A 17,413-nucleotide genomic window follows, 5' to 3' on the forward strand; every position below is an offset into this window, starting at 1 on the left:
TGAGAGCAGCTTGATCACTTTTCTTATCATAGAAATACTGCGAGCAGGATGCATGTATTGTCCTGTCAGCTTTAACATGGTCCAAAGTCGGAGGTTCAGAACCATGAACTATAAAAATCTGTTTTAAACTACTTTTTCAACTATGTTATAGCAAAAGGTTTATTATGTGTTACAGGAGATATATATGTATTGTTAGTCATGTATTTAGGAAAAAATATATTGAAATTAAGTGAAAATTTTTAAAGTTGGTTATCAAGCTTCCATCAAGTTCTGATTTTTCTTTTAACTGCAGGGGTTTTTGAAAGTAAAATTAATCATTAACAAATTTTAATTAATAGCAGAATAAGTTTTATTTTCTATTAATCTTAAATTCAGTAGGCCACTACTTAACTGTATTGTATTTCAGGGAGAAAATAATTAAGAACGCTAATTCCTGTTTTCATGGGCAGACAATGACAAGCAATGCTCTTTGAGAATAAGTAATAGTAAAAGAAGTGCAGATGTCGGCGGCTGAGTATTAAACCTGCCTGCTTTGTGCAGGGTATGCTGAAGCCTATGTGAAGCTCTGTTGGCTAGAAACTTAAAGGATCTCCATGACAGTTACCTTTTCCCTCACAGTTCTATCTTTAACTGGGAACTACTAATTTAGATTAATATGTCTGATTTTCTGGTTAGTTTAGATCCTAAATTATCAGTAAGAGTGAATTTATGCTTTTTGGCAACACAAATTTATTACTCCCATAATAATAATAATAATAATAATAATAATAAAGAAGTAAAAGATTTAAAAAAAAATAGTCCTTTAATGCACTAAATAAGTACTGTGCACTACAGTACATAGACTACCACATTAAAACTGTCAAAACCTTTAAAACAATGCATCACTACATTTGCTTTGAAATAGGAAGTTAAATATATATCTTGCCATGCTACTTTTAAAACTGTCCTAAATTAATGTCCTACAAAGAAGGTTTTTTAAGTGTTGTTTTGCAAAAAGCAGTTCTGTATTCAGCTGGCAGGTAACTCAGAAAATTCTTGTGGTCTTCTGAAGTTTACACTTCACCACAGCATCTTTCGAAGTGACTGAATGATGAGAACTGTTCTAGAAAGAAAAAACCCTGAAACTAGAACAAAGATGCACAGAAGTGATCTCAGAGCAAGATGAAAGGCATCCTGTTAATATTGTATGTACCACTAACTTGAAGTTAACAGCTGGAATTGTTTAAACATAGTAGGCTAAAGATTTCAGTAGTGAGGCTTTCCCTGGTACATTTTTCTTTAAAATACTAAATGGAAATTGGTTTAACCTCAAAAGGAAAATTAGCTTGTTTGGAACGGAGCTTGGACCACACTTTAATCAAAGTCTGAAGCTTGAAAAGCCTCTCTCCTCTAGGTAAAAAAAATCTGTATTTTCTGTTTGGGGATCTGATCACATCTATCTAGAGTAACATCTGCAAAAGAAAGGGTTTCCTCACTTTGTTTTAAACAAATACAATTCTGCTATGTCCCTGAATAGAAGGGGATGTTAGGGTATATAGTTTTTACTGTTTCTTTTTTGTTTTGTTTTTCTTTGCTTTAAAAACAAAGATCTAAAGTTTCATGTATAAATTGAATGATGTGGAAATGAAATACTGGGAAAAATCAGTGAATAATTCTTGGCTGGTGAATGCTAGAGTAAGTAGAAGTGCAGGAACTTCTTTTTAAAATGAAGTAATTAATTTATGCAGTGGTTTCCACAGGTTTGGGCATATTTTGTATTTTGTATTTGAAGATATTTAGAAAAGTTTGGGGGAAAAAAATGTGTACATTCTGTTCTGTGTTACATCCACCGCTTCTTGTGAAGCTGTGTTCAGTTTCATAGTTCTGTCTGTTTTATTTCAAAGGACCTTCCAATTCTTTCAACTGTAAGACATTTCCGAGCTTCTTTTGGTGAAGGTATGAAGCAAGGCAAACAACACTGATCAGCCTGTAGAATTTATTTTTTTGCTCACTCCTCTCCATGACCCCTAAAATCCAGACAGGGAGAAACATAAATTTTTTGAATTGCAGAGTTGTCCCATTTCATGGTCCTTCACATTCCTGATGACAACATCTTTTTAAAATTTATTGACAGAACTATGAAGAGACTGAAAAGGTAAGCTAATGATGGAAGTTGACTTGAGAGTTAATGTGGAAACATCCATCCTCTTAGTCACCACATCTGAGGGTAGTGCAATAGTATATTTAGATTTTTCTTTGAACTTCATGGTTGCATACATTTGATTTTTTTATATTGACAAGTTTTGAAAAAGTTTTCAACGTATTTCAAAGCTTCAGAATGCAGTCAGGAAGTATACGAGACAGAAAAAGTTTAGTAGTGTCAAACTAAATCTGGTTAGGAAGACTTCTGTGACCTTCTTTGAGTATAACTTGTTCAGGAATAATAGCTGAAAAGGTAGTAAGATGTTAGGTTGCCACAGCTGTGTCACATTTGGCTGTATGAACGAGCTTGCACGCTTCTGCTGAGGTGCACAGGTAAATCTATCTTTCTTTGCATCCTAGTAGAAAAAGATGAAACATTGATGTACAGGATTGCAGGGGAGGAGCTCTAACTTCTGAAAGCTTTGTCTTGACTATTCATAATTGTCTCGTTCTAACTGAAGTCAAAAGTGGAAGAGGTTGAGGCTAAACGGCAATAGGTGATTCTTAAGCAGAAGTAACCCCTGTTGTCCCATAGTTTTACTTGTGAATAAAAAAAAAATAGCCTGAAGTCGGCATAACTTAAAGCTGTATGGGATGACTCCCATTCTTCTGAACATAACTTAATGTCTGTGTGTTAGCTACATCTTACCGTTTTTGCATCTGTTAGCCCTGAAGAACCACTGCAAGTAGGAAAGAGGAGAACATACCTAAATTGAAGGCACAACTGTAGTATGAAACGGTCTGGGAAGGGGTTAAAAAATTGAAAGAAATTAAGACTGACAGTGCAAAAATAGACTGTGTGGATTTTAATGTTGAAATTGGCTCTTTTGCCCTGACATGAGGTCTTAAGAGCTGAAGATGTGCATAACATTTTTGAACCCTAACTGCTAAGTGTATTTCAATTTTTAATAACTTCTTCAATTCAAACTTATATTGAAAAGGAGGGTCACAAGAATGAGAGCTGATGCCTTTAGAAAAGAGGCTACCTTATGTGTTATACTAAAGACTATTAGAGGGCTCTTATATACACATTACCTTCTGCTCTAATCAGGTGGAAGTCAGTGTTGTGGGAATGTCACTTGTGAATGGAGAAATGGTGCCTGGTGCTACTCCAATAGCAGCATGCTAGCAGTGTGTAGTAGGGCTTGGATCCTGTAATCACTTCCATTACAATTCTTCTTTCCTACAATTGTTTAATTACTATGGGTTTATCTAGATGTATCTGGGAGGCATTGATAAGTGAGTGAGTGTTGTAGCATTAGGTAAAATCTGAGTGAAGCAAAACTTGTGTGTGTGTGTAAAAAAAGTGCATGTACTTGTGTACGGCATGAGTACAGTATGTGTACAAGTACGTGAAAGAGGGCAGCGTTGACAGCACTTTCCATAACAAAACTTAGTGATCTTATTTCTAATTGTGAATTCAAAGACAAGGTAGTTGGTATCATATTTAGGTAAACTGATGTGCCAAGGAAGCAAACTTTTTAACAAAGCAATTTTTTGATCTGGACATACAACTTCTGCACCTAGCTTTTCCTTTGTTTTCTGCAGTAGGAAACAGGCTTCTTTATACCCATTCAGACAGTCATTTCTATGAAGTTGATCTCAGCATTGTCTTGTACTCCTTCCTTCCAGTAAAATGATGTACATACTGGGTAAAGCACAAACCTGCGGTAGGGGAAACCACTCAATCTACACCCTTCACATGAAACTAACATAAAACTATTTTATGATTGTTGGGAATCAAACAGAAAAAGGGTGAGTGTATTAAAGTGAGTCCAGAGTTGGACGACAAAGATGATCAAGGGGCTGGAGCACCTCTCCTACAAAGAGAGAGATGGGGTTCTTCAGCCTGAAGAAGAGAACGCTGTGGGGAGACCCTGTAGAGGCCCTCCAGTACCTAAAAGGGGCCTACAGGAAAGCTGGGGAGGGACTCTTTGTCAGGGAATGTAGTGAAAGGACAAGGGGAATGGCATTAAACTAAAAGATGGAGATGTTCTGAAGAACAAGTCTTAGGAGGAGCGGCTGAGGGAGCTGGGCTTGTTCAGCCTGGAGAAGAGGAGGCTCGGGGCAACCTTAGTGCACTCTACAGGTACCTTAAAGGAGGCTGTAGAGAGGTGGGGGTTGGTCTGTTCTCCCACGTGCCTGGTGACAGGACGAGGGGGAATGGGCTAAAGTTGCGCCAGGGGAGGTTTAGGTTGGACATTAGGAAGAACTTCTTTACCGAAAGGGTTGTTAGGCACTGGAATGGGCTGCCCAGGGAAGTGGTGGAGTCACCATCCCTGGAGGTCTTGAAAAGACATTTAGATGTAGAGCTTGGTGATATGGTTTAGTGGAGGACTGGTTAGTGTTAGGTCAGAGGTTGGACTAAGTGGTCTTGGAGGGCTCTTCCAACCTAAATGATTCTGTGATTCTGTGAAAAGAGGGTAGATTTATTGTTATTACACAGTATTTAAGCGTAAGACTGCATCAACAACCTAGCAAGAGATACTAGACCTGTAAGCATAATGATGAATAGAAGAGTCTATCAGCAGCCTTGTGACATAAAATTTTAAGTAATCTTCTATTTCCAAGAGAGAAATCAGTCAGATGTCTATCTTGTATCAGTCCCCAGGTGAAATAGCTGTATATGGAGCAACAATGCAATACGTTGTACGTGTTGTCTCAAGGATCACTTAAAACAGTTTGACATGAGCTTCCCACCTGTGCACTTGTCAGCAACACTACCCACTTCCTTTTTAAGTTATCTGTTTTCTTCTCTGAGCTGGATCCTTAGAGAAGTTAAAACCATTTCCATAGTTGGACAGTACTGAAGACTATGTTTTGCTCTGGGTTGTAAACCCAGCTCTGCCAAAAAATTACTATGTCACTGATAGCTTTACTCCACATTTCAATAAAATTTCCAGTACCAAAGGGACCTAAAGGAAGCTGGGGAGGGACTCTTTGTCAGGGGTTGTAGTGACAGGACAAGGAGTAATTGCTTTAAATTAAAAGAGGGTAGATTTAGATTACAGATGAGGAAAAAATTCTTTACTGAGCGTGGTGAGGCACTGGGAGAGGTTGCCCAGAGAAGTTGTGGATGCCCCATGCTGGAAGTGTTCAAGACCAGGTTGGATGGGGTTTTGGGCAACCTGGTCTAGTGGGAGGTGTCCCTGCCCACGGCAGGGGATTGGAATTAGATGGACTTCAAGGTCCCTTCCAACCCAACCCATTCTATAAACAGAAACGTTTATTTTTGTGTCCTCGGAAGCAATCCATGGTTTTCTAATGTACACTGGACTGCAAATATGTAAGAGTTACTCTCTCAATTTACCTTTGTTTCTTAAGGTTTTCATTCAGTCTTAGAAACAACATAAAAATGGTATTTTCTCCTCTCTTTAAGGTTATTGTCATCAAAGAAATATACTCTCTTTAAACTCTGAAAGAGGTTCTGAGTCTTTGAGTATTGCTTAGGAGTTGCCCTTTCTAGTGACATGTGTCGTACTTAGGCTTTTTGACTGGGAGTCTGTTGTGTAACTATTGCCAGTTATTATGACTTCCCTTAGGGCATGAATTTTCTTTCATTATTCTTTGTTTTTTGTCTTGTTTGTATGTTAATGGTCTTTATTTTCTAGATGTAAGATTTTCTAATCTCTGTCTTTACTTCTACCCTATGCTTCTTTCTATATCCCTTGGATATTTTTTTGCTACTTGTTGTCATCTTTTCACAGCTGACTGTGGATTGTATGTTTTCCAGTTTCTTTCCTTGAGGTTTTGAAATTGACTTCTGTAGCAACTGGGAGATGCTCTACCTCTGGCCTCTCTTGCAAGGAGTTGACCTTTGTTATTTTAGTATAGCACACAAAGTTCATACCTTTGTGTCATAATCCAAGAAATCAGAGTCAGAAGACTTGTTTTCTAACTCAAATTCTATAGGGTTTAAATCCCCTTGTCTGTCTCCATGATACAATGATTTTATAAATAACATACTAATAAGTCTCAGAATGTAAACCAAAACTACTTCTAAATTATGATTATTTTAGTAGAAGTTATACTCCAGCAACACTTTCTTAAATGCTTAAAAATGCTTCAGAGGGAGATTTGTATTATTTCCTGTTGGTTTTATATGCTGCCAGTTACTGTGTAGTAAACATTTATGTTTGTTTTCTTTAACTGTCCTAAGTTGGCATACTGCCTGCATGGGAATCTATATTTTTCTTCTACCAAATAATCAAAAGATCAGTAGATATATAATAATTATAATGGATTTTAACTTGAAAAGAGATGAAAATCCTCTATAATATGTATCTACAGAACATGCTCAATTATTTCAGTTGGCTTTTTAGTAACATGAGCATTGTCATTCTGTTGACCCAATATCAAGCCTGAAGGAACATGAATAATGGAAGTATTGTGCTTAGTTTGCGGTGTTTTTTCTGCACTAACTCCCATCAGAAGTTTAACATCAAATGTAGTACACAGCATGCATGAAAACGTCAGTAGAAATTAATGTGGTAAGTAGTTGGGATTTTTGTGCTTTCTAGTTTAAAGGATTGTTTGACTTCCATGTAGTGCTCAAATAACAAGGGGCAAATTATTATATCAACAAAAAGGTAAAGTTTAGAACATAATACTGCAGTGCTGTAGAGGTAGAGATTCTGGAGAAATAAGAATGAGATCAGTGTTTGTGATTTCTGGATGATGAAGTAAAGGGTATGGAAGTACTTATTTAATGTTACGCATCATGTTCAGTGGTCTTTATGTTTCAATTTTTTAATTGGGGTAACAAAGTTCCATTATTAATATTATCTTCTTGGATCTTGTTCCATTCTCTTGTAGATCAGACTTAATTTTTTACTTTAATCTTTCGAGGCTAAGTTTCCTTTGTTTTTCCTTTTTGTATTCTGGTATCTGTATATAAATATTTTTGACTTAATATGATAGAATAGATGCTTTTATTTCTGCACTATGTTCTAGTTCTAGACTGACATACTCTTACCCTTTTTTTCATATGCTTAGTTTTTGTATTGATGTTTTATACTAAATGACTTGGATGAAAACTCAGAATTTCAAATTTATTTCTCTTTTTGTATGTGTTCAGATTTAGTTAGGAGATGGATTACAGTTTGTGTTCTTACAGAGCTATAAAATGGCTTTCAAAGGCATGTAACTTATGCTGAGTTGTGATCACCTGTATAATATTCTGCCATTCCTGTTAGCGTAGGCCACTGTTATAAGCCTGACCAACAGTGCTAGTGCAGCACTTTGAATGATAAACCTAAATGTGTTTAAATTTCCTGACGCTTTTTTTTTTGTTAATGGTAACTAAATTGCTACTTTAACAGTGAAGTTCCAGTGCAAGAAGGCATAATCTTTTATCAAAATCCATATTTATTTAATCATTAATTAAAATTCAGTGCTTTCAGGGTTATTTGCCTGTGTAGAACTTGCTTAGTTGGAATGGATTTTTGATCCCCACTTGATATATGCATTATGTCTCATTAAACATTGGTATCTGACCAAATATACTTGTAACTAAGCTGAGAGCAATGACACCTTCAGATACCCTCTTGGCAAATTCAAAGGCTTGAAATAATTAAATAAAATAGTTTAAAGTTTTGATGTTTTATTTAGTTTTAATACTTTTAAAACTAAATATGCAAATTCAATTGGCATTTTCTGTCCAAACTCTTTATGACATTAGGCTTTGAATTTTAAGTGCAAAGGTAAAATACATATCCACTAGCTGGAGCACTGAACTTTTACTGGAATACTTTCAAGCTTCAGTGTGACTTTTGGCTGTTGCTTTAAAAATATCTTGCAACAGAAGAGGCATTGTTTCATGCTTTAAATATGGAGCTGTTTTTGATTATTCTATGTTGCTTTGCCCATTTTCTATGTCTGCTGACAGTTATTTAAGAATTTAAACTCATTTTTTTGCTGAGCAGTGAGTATTTTATGTGGTGAATGTCTTTTCCCAGAAGCTAATTCCAGTGGTAAATCCCACATAGATACAAAGGGGAGGGAGGGAACACACCATGATCCTGCTCTTGAAACACATGTATAGAAATAACTTCAGTGGTCCTATTAACCTCTATTTATTTCCCTGTTTTAAAACTTTGTTTCTTTTTTTTTTTTTTTTTTTTAAGTTAACACCAGAAGGGAACATGAGAGGGAACATGAGTATTTTGTATGCTGAAACAGTAATCCAGACTTCAGACATAAATGCTTGAAAGTGAGCAAATAATTACAAATAAGTACAAGCCTAAGTGGCCATCTGGACCTTTGAACGTTTATTCTAATCTGTACTTGGTTTGTTTTCTAACTCAGTGCCCTTCACTGCTGCCCAGTTACTCATGCTGTAATGAGATTTCTTCCACGCTAATTGTTGGCCAGTCCATACCAGAGTCTCAAGAGGAAATAAGGAAATAAATAAAGAAAGAATCAAAGAATCATTTAGGTTGGAAGAGCCCTCCAAGACCACCTAGTCCAACCTCTGACCTAACACTAACCAGTCCTCCACTAAACCATATCACCAAGCTCTACATCTAAATGTCTTTTCAAGACCTCCAGGGATGGTGACTCCACCACTTCCCTGGGCAGCCCATTCCAGTGCCTAACAACCCTTTCGGTAAAGAAGTTCTTCCTAATGTCCAACCTAAACCTCCCCTGGCGCAACTTTAGCCCATTCCCCCTCGTCCTGTCACCAGGCACGTGGGAGAACAGACCAACCCCCACCTCTCTACAGCCTCCTTTAAGGTACCTGTAGAGTGCACTAAGGTTGCCCCGAGCCTCCTCTTCTCCAGGCTGAACAAGCCCAGCTCCCTCAGCCGCTCCTCCTAAGACTCGTTTTCCAGACCCCTCACCAGCTTCATTGCCCATCTCTGGACTGGCTTGAGCACCTCCATGTCCTTCTTGTAGCAAGGGGCCCCAAACTGAACACAGTACTCGAATTATTAGGTGTTGATCTTCCTTATTGCATGGATTTTACAAGACAGAAGCCTGTTGTTATCCCAGAAGGCTCAGTGATGATTTACTTCTCTTACTATGAATTTTTTTCAACTTGTGATCAGTGTGAGTGGTTACCTTAACCTAACTGCAAAGACTGGGTCACTTGGATCCTTGTGTCCTCATAGTGTTCTTATTAAATTGGGTCAGCTGTGTATGTACATGCACACGTGCACATGTGAGCACTTCAATTTTGAAAGACAGATACTTTAAAGAGCAAGTGTCCTTGTTGTACAATTGAAATAAAGCAATGTGGACACAGTTGCTGAAGAGAATTCTGTTGCTGTTACCTGTCAAATCTGTTGAAAAATTGGATGGGAATGGAATGCAGAAGTAAATTGTTTTTTAAAATACCAAAAATGCTGTTTTAGTAATCTTTGTTTCTCATGTTTCTTTTGACTTAGACATAGTGATACTTCTTTCTGGAAAGTGCTAGGTAGTTCCCCTCATTCCATATAACTATTTTTTTTTTCCCCTGATTGTTCCCTTCTGATCTTGTTGGTTAAGTCAGATCTTTTGTTTAACATCTGTTAGGGAGAAGCATGTCCTACCAGAATAAAATTTAATAGTATTGTTAGTAATAACGTGTAAGAACTTCTAAGTGTTGCATACTCCTGTTTGCAGAGACAATCGTTCTTACTATAGTGCTGCACATACACATACGTTAGTACAGTTTGCTACTTGAGGTCTTCTTGAAAACTCAGTAGTTTTCACAGAGGTGTCATGGGACTTCTGGTGCATAGAGAACAATAATACACAAATGTTAGACAAATTTATCGATGCCTCTATTCCCACAGAAACATGAGGGCAGCTAGCAGACAGAACATGTGCGTGCAGGTTGAGACTGAGGCAGCCACCGTGTTTAATGCAGGTGATGTTCTTTTCTGTGGAGAATACTGATTCCTTTCTTGCCTTTTCAACTGTTTATTGAACTCCGAGGATTGCTGATGTAAGCCGGCAGTGACCTTGGTAGTCGTGCAGTCTTAGACCAGTCCTGTTAGTATTCTCTTTTTCCAAGGGAGGTTTGCTGTGGCACCCAGGTTTTTATGACTTTCTAGTCTACTGCCTCAAAAGTTTTAGGAAAGTGTGAAGTTTGCAACTGTTGCATAGCAACATTTGCTTATAGCTTCTTTGCTTTATACCAAAGTCCCACCTAGTCAGATCTGGGCAGTTATAGTCAAGTTCTTGTTTATCTGAAAGGTGCTTTTGGTGCTCTTTACCCTATGATGCATGCTAGGAAGCTTTATAAGCAATAGGGTGCTTTTTTTTTTTTTTTTTTTTTTTTTTTTTAAAGCGCCTTTAAGCAGGACTTAAGTTTACTTCTGCTATAGCACAGTTTGATATCAGAAATATTTTTAAATGGGCCAGGACTCTTGTTTCACTTAAGCATGTAGATTAAGGGAAAAGAGGACAAATTGTCTATCTCAGAGTTAAATACTGAGAGACAACTGTAGAATATTGTCTGTCCTGCAGTTGCTGTCAATATTTAGACCTAGTCAGGGAACTTATGTTTTGGTTGTTTTAGCTTTCACTGTTTTGAAGATTGACATCCTGCTCCTTTATGATAAATTAACCTGAATTCTAGCATCAGCACAAGACTATAGTTTTCATGCATTCCGCTGAAGTAGTTTCAATTCATTTAAATTCAATTTCAATGTATTTTCCAAATAATCTGCACTATTTCCCCTGACACACTTACTTCTTTGTGGCTCCCCACTCCCTACCACCCGCTCAGGGTGCTTTCTTTATCCCTTGTTTCCTCTGGGGGGGCAGAGCATGCGTGTGGTTGTGAGGGAGAGAGCCAGTGGGAAGGCCCACCATAAGAAGATGCTTGGGGAAGAGAGAGAACAAAGCAAGCTGCTGTGCTGCACACCCTCTTGCCAGCCTCCGCCTGTTGGGGGTCTTGAGGGCTTCCTTAACTGCAGGTCGCTTTTAGTTGCATCGACAGGTTACTTCCTTGTGAACAGCCTCTGAATCCATGTAAGGTTTTAACATTCAAACGCTAAAGGTTTCCGTTTATTATTACTGTGAGAGTCCTTCTTGAATCTTTGGGGTCTGTGGGGAGTTCTTCCCCTAGAAGATCCGGTTTATGCCTGTGCCTGGGACAGTGCTGGGCAGGTTGCGGTGCAGGAGCTCTGTTGGTTACCATCTACTCCTGTTGCCTGCTTTTTGGGGCTGCAGGCGTGGGGCTGGTCTGCTAGCTAGCATAGCTTTCCACTAACAGCTTTTTAGAAAGTTCCTGCAGGAGGACTATGCAGTTTCTGCTTTCTTGAAATGCTTTATGTCTAATAGCTGTCTGACAGGGTTTGCTCCTCTGTTATTCCATTGTATCCTTAGCAGTTTTTATTGATAGTCTGCTTTTTTTCTGCTTCAGTAGAATTAATTAGTGTTTAAGTATGTTTCCAGCATCGCTGAGGAAATGATATCCTCATAGATTGAAGTCAATATGGTTGGGTTTTCTCAAGGTATGAATTTTTGCTCTAGTTAAAAGCTATAGTACCTTAACAGCATAGGTGTATGAATGACAGCAAGCAGAAACTTGTAAAATTAGAAAAAAGAAGTGATTGAAAAGGAGAATTTCTACACGCATTTTGGATTTCTGTTTTTTTAAATCATACTACTCTTACAATCCAAGCCATCATCTTTGTACCTCTCCCGACAGCACCTCTGGTGGTGTCAGGAAAACAAAATCTGAAGAAAAAACAGTGTTGCTGTAACAAAGATTGCTAAGACAATAGTATATAAACACACTGTAAAACATGTTTCAAATTATTGTCATGATCAAATCATCTAAATATATTGTTTAGAGATATGCTACAGCACTGTATTTAGCCCTTTGATACTGAATTTTGTAGGGCTTTTCCATGGCATGTAACATTTTGTATACAATAGAGGAGGATAAATTAAAATTCATGCATTTTATTAAGAAGACAATGAGTTAAACACTGCTTGCTTCCTTCACAGTAAAAGGGAGTTGTAGGTGGACTTATTAACCCTGAAGGGGGAGGAAGTAATTTCCACTCTTTGTTCTCTTGTCTCTTGCACCCTTTCTCTAACATTCCAGCTGGAATACTTCGACAAATTCCAAATTACACCTGTGGCAACATATCCAGTTCAAAAAAAAAAAAAGTATTTTTCTCATTGTAGTCACCTGTATGACTGCTACTTTTGTTTGCATCCAAAGAAAAAACTGAAATGAGCATCATAACAGTTTTCTTTGTGTTCTTCAACAATATATTAGGCAAACTTGCATATACTGTATTGCATAACCAATAACGTACCTAATATTAAGTCTGTGTTTAAAAATACCTATTGTCAAAGTTTAACTCTAAAAGGACAGAGAAAAAAAATCCTTAGCTTCTTGTTTTCACTGAAAGTATAATGGGAACTCAGTGATGTAGATATGAGACTTTAAAACGCTGATATATGTAATTATAGCCTCTAACATTTTGTACCTTTTTATTTTAGTTATATACCTGGCTAGTACTTGTTTTTCTTTTACGTTTGGTGTTTTACAGCTAGTTTGGTCAAATATTGAGGCTGTTTTTCTAGTTCCCAGGAGTTTAAGCCAATAGTTACACTCCTGTAATTGTTGCAATGAAATTTTAAAAAGAATAAAAAGTTAGTTATTTAATGTTTCATTTCTTTCCTAACTTGGTTAAACTTACTTGCTGTTTCCTTGAAATCATTACCTCATTACATGTCGCTATGAATTTTGTTTGAACAAAGAGAACTTTTGGAAGGTGATTTTTAAGGTGGGTTCAGAGGAGCAAGAGAGTAAGTTTTACATATATAAATTGAAAAAAAAAAGTTTGAATCTAGCATAGCATTCTTCAAGGTCATTTATCTTACAAATAGATCTACATAGCTGTCACGTATGGTTCTTGTGAGGAAAATAGTATGTCTAGAAAAAAACCACAACAGCTTAAATATTTGCAGCTTTAGAAATACAGAATTAGACTGTAAATTTTAGGCCTGTTTGGTTTTCTCATCCTTCATGTATACTTCTGAAAAAGAGAGTGGCAGTTAAATTGGCGAAAATATTTTTACTTTTCTCAGAGGGCTAGGTTTGGGTTTTGCCTTCTGTCACAGTGGAGAAATTTATTGTATGCACTTAAGGATGCCTATAGTAGACTGTGGTAGAAAATAGCTCTTACAAATTGAAGGCAACAACAGTTGAATGACAACGGAGTCAACGAGAAAGGCTGTGAGAAAAATCCCCAAAAAAGACAGGATCTTCTGTGAAGCCATTTTATTTCTGATTGCAACAGAGGGTATCCCACAAGCAAGAGCGCACAGTAGAAGTTTATCATAACCTCATATTCCCCATTACCCGACATTTGATTTCTCCTGTTTCCTCGTTGGATGAGTAATACAGGTTCACAACCTACTCAACACACTTCTATACCCTATATGTACGATTTGATTTGACTAACCGTTAGTTCCTCCTTTTCCTTTTTTTTTTTTTATTTTCTTTTTCCTTCTTTTCCCTTGACTAGAGGGCCTGTGATTTGTTTTTACCGATTTCGTTCTGCTCATCCTGTTTTTTGTAGCTATCCTTCTTATTTCGGGACAGCAGGACCTTCCCCTTATCTGCTTAACATACTCCCTGCTGCTATGCTACTGTCATGCCTGCACAATCACTTTTGAACATGCAAGGTTAGTGGAATTTTCCACTGCAAAAACACCTTCTATTGCAAAAACACAACTTTGTTTCTCACAAGGCAGATCTTACAGAGGCACATCTATCTGAAATGTTTCCTTATTGTAAGAAAATAAACATATGGAAAGTTCATATTTGAAAATAAATTGCTTTTCCTTTGTTTGTCTGTTCTTGTACTTTGGATTCCCATACTTCAACTTTGCTGCTTGTTGCTGCACAGATTAATCTAAAAAATACTGTGTACTGTCCTCTTTGCATCAGTTTGGTTTTGCTTTTTTACCTTTGGTCACATTCAATTTTGGTTGAATCAAAGATTCAATTTTGACAGCAATTTGTATAAATTATTGAGCAATACCCTAATTTGAATATAAAAAAAGCTGCAGTTAGTTAACATTAATTTTCACCTGTTTTTGTCATCTGACTAGGAAAAACTGAGCACTTTCAATATCTATTACTGCTGTCTTTGCTCACAATAATGATTCAATATATTTTTTTTCTGTTGTTTCGTAAACATTTTTGATTTAGCTGAACTTGCTCTAGCAGGGTATGTCTATTTTCAGTGTATTTCCCTATTTTGATCTGCTACTTAGTATGTTGTGAACTAATACTTTGTTTCTCAGACTTAATAAATAAATAAATAATAAAAGAAGCTATCAAATTGCACCTAACTGGACTTCTGTTTTACAGCAAAAATAAAAAGGCTGAACTGTCTGTGAGTGTACTTTTTTGTGAGATCCTTTTAAATTAAGTGTAGGGCGGTCACCCTATGAAATTTATCTTCTAAGTACTTTTCAGTAAAAAAAAAAAAACACACACATTTTCAGATAGTCATTGAATTTAAGGATGTCATGGTAATCCTAATATATTTTTAATCTGTAGAGAAGATTTTGTATTCATAAGAACTGTAGTTTTGCCTCCGAGAATGAAATCTGAAAAGTTGTTGTTTTGTTGAAAGTGAGTTTTTTTTTCTTCCCTCTTGCTATCTTTACTACAGTAAAATAAAATCTTGCTTGGTTTTGTATTTTAAATTTTTCTAGTGGATTAAATTTTTCTGGTGTATTTTCTATCTGGATTCTATAGTGGAGGGTACACAGTGAGAAGTCTGATCATGCTGACTTGGTGCTGGCAAATGTATATTTTTCTGTGTTAAATACTTGTATTTCAATGAAACTGCCTAACTTTTGTTTTGGTATATCACATAACAGATGACAACATTTTATTTTTAGCAGGTGACTCCTGCCCAGAGAATGCCTTGCAGATCGTTGCAACATCTGGCCACAATGCAGATTTCCCCATTGGCAATCAGCCCGTCTCTGAGGATACTTACAGAATGAACTTGGCTAAAGGAGTTTCAATGTCTCTTCCATCTTCACCTCTGCTACCACGACAGTCTTACTTGATGCAGTCAAGATCAAACAAAAAGTCCCCAGGTAACATGAAACCAATGAACAACTCAAATCTTTGTAGTATTTTGATTCAGATTTGACGCAATATAAAAGTAACACTTCCTGACACTTTATATAAAGTAACACAATAAAGTCATGTTAATCCTTTGCAATGAGAACAAGAGCAGTGAAGGCTTTTTGCATGTTCTCAGGTTAAAAAAAAAAAGAGAGAAAAGATAGTTGATTATAAAATAGAATGTATTATTTCATATGGCAAATAATCATTCTAATTTGTATAGTAAATACCTTTAGTGAAATGTCTGAATATGTTTAAAACTGATAATTTATGATTAGTAATTCAGTTAAGACAGCTGCAAAACCCCATGTTCATATATATGTTAACAGTAGTACAAAAGTGACCTGTTGTTACTAATGATTGTAAGTATTTGGCATACCTATTAAGTATAAAATATTAAGGCAGTATTTGTTTCAGAAGGTTGTTTATGGTTTAAAGCTAATTTATTTTGCTTATATCTACACATATAAATGTATTAATAGTTAAATAACTGCTGAAGTTTTGGCAAGAAACTTCATAATTTTTAGAGGTTGCATCGTTAGTAATGACCACATACTTATGTGTGAGCCTTACTAAATAAGGTACTCCATCTGGTTCCCTTTTTATCAACATTCTGCACATATAAATCATTCCAACACAACAGCATCAGTTGAGTTCACTCAGGTCAAAGCTTGAGCGTCAGGTGAAATTGTCCATATTCCTACTACTTGTGCACTCAACAGTTTTGAAATTCTTAGTTGTAAAATGTATAAAGTTTAAGAACAAAGACTGGCAAAAGTTTTTTGTCAGCACTGAGAAAGGTCTTGATTAACAACCCATTTTACATAAAATTAAAGAAAAAATCTTGCTCAAAGTATTACCAGAGGATAGTAAATACAATTTGTTAAGTATTCTTGGTTTAAGTTGTCTGTCAGTACTTGATAGTTTAGGCAAAATTTTGAGTCACAGAATATATTTTGATGTTTTGTCTCTTGCTGCAAGTGATTTGCATAATAAACAGCTTCAAAGGACTTTATCCTGCCTTTTAATGTAGAAGGAAATGGGATTTTTGCCAAAGACTTAAAGGAAGGCCAGGATCTAACTCCTAACTTTGTTACTGTTGGGAAAACCTAACTGCATGGTAGCTAGTTTCAAGATAATATCTGACCAACCTCATAACTCAGTTTGGATTAGTGATGCGCTTTAATAAGCAAAGTATAGGCTTCTGTTTCTCTTGCAGGAGATGCATAAGAGTTGCTAAATTTTAAATGGAAAGCTGTATTCACAACACCCTTAAAATCTTTTCACTGTGATATATAGACAAAAAAAAAAAGTGGGGGAGGGAGGGAGATTTCTTAGGTTTATGAAGTGCTTTGAATACATTGGCATTTGTGCAATTGTTTTGTACAAATACCTAACCAGGTGATGGGGTGCAGGTAGAAACATTCTGTGATATTCCTGTGAGTTTCAACAAATTAAAGCTGATGGAAGATGGTTTAATATAAATGATCTAGCTAGCATCTGGGAGTAATAGAAAGCAAGAGAATACTGGCTGTACAGATTGCAGAGCATTATGTTCAATAGCATATGAATAGCAGGTTGAGTTTTTTTCAGGATATGGTGGATAAAAGCATCAATGATGACATGGAAAGTTAAATAAATGTTGCAAAGTTAAGATGTAGTTATTCTAACCTGTGGTAGAATAAAATTCTAACTTCAGTCCTCACAGTTTACGGATGTATATTTCAATGTAAACAATGTTGTTAATTCCTTTTAATGTCTTTGCTCTATTGCACTGCATATTTTCAAAGGAAAAAAATGTCCCTTGAAATATCATCATTTGTTCTACCTTTGATTCTATTATGTAGTCCTACTTTTTATAAGCCAAGCATGCTGATGGTCATATGCATATCACAGAAACAAAGGATGGTTTGGGTTGGAAGAGACTATAACGTGATACACTTGCATAACTTATTTCCTTGAGTAGAAATTCTATTTAGTATCTGCTAGACTGAAGCAATATACTGCATATTCAAGGGTAATAATGAAAGAGTATATCACTAAATGCTACACATTTTTTAATGAAGATTTTTTCCGAAGTTTTTATTGAGTTTGAATAATTTATTTAAAAATTTTGGTTTGTAA

The 17,413-nt window shown here is 36.3% G+C and overlaps 1 protein-coding gene across 5 annotated transcripts in view; it reads left to right on the forward strand.

Annotated features, from left to right (window-relative positions):
- TANC1 (tetratricopeptide repeat, ankyrin repeat and coiled-coil containing 1) overlaps nt 1-17,413 on the forward strand; it is a 96,621-nt gene that overhangs the window by 24,379 nt on the left and 54,829 nt on the right. For 4 of the 5 annotated variants that reach the window (XM_032189931.1, XM_032189930.1, XM_032189928.1 and 1 more), the window contains exon 3: nt 15,055-15,258. In XM_032189931.1, the coding sequence (XP_032045822.1) occupies nt 15,055-15,258 (204 nt within the window). The remainder of the gene's footprint in view (nt 1-15,054; nt 15,259-17,413) is intronic. The other variant, XM_032189929.1, reaches the window with a different exon arrangement.

The sequence above is a fragment of the Aythya fuligula genome, chromosome 6, assembly GCF_009819795.1.
Source record: "Aythya fuligula isolate bAytFul2 chromosome 6, bAytFul2.pri, whole genome shotgun sequence".
Lineage (NCBI taxonomy): Eukaryota > Metazoa > Chordata > Aves > Anseriformes > Anatidae > Aythya > Aythya fuligula.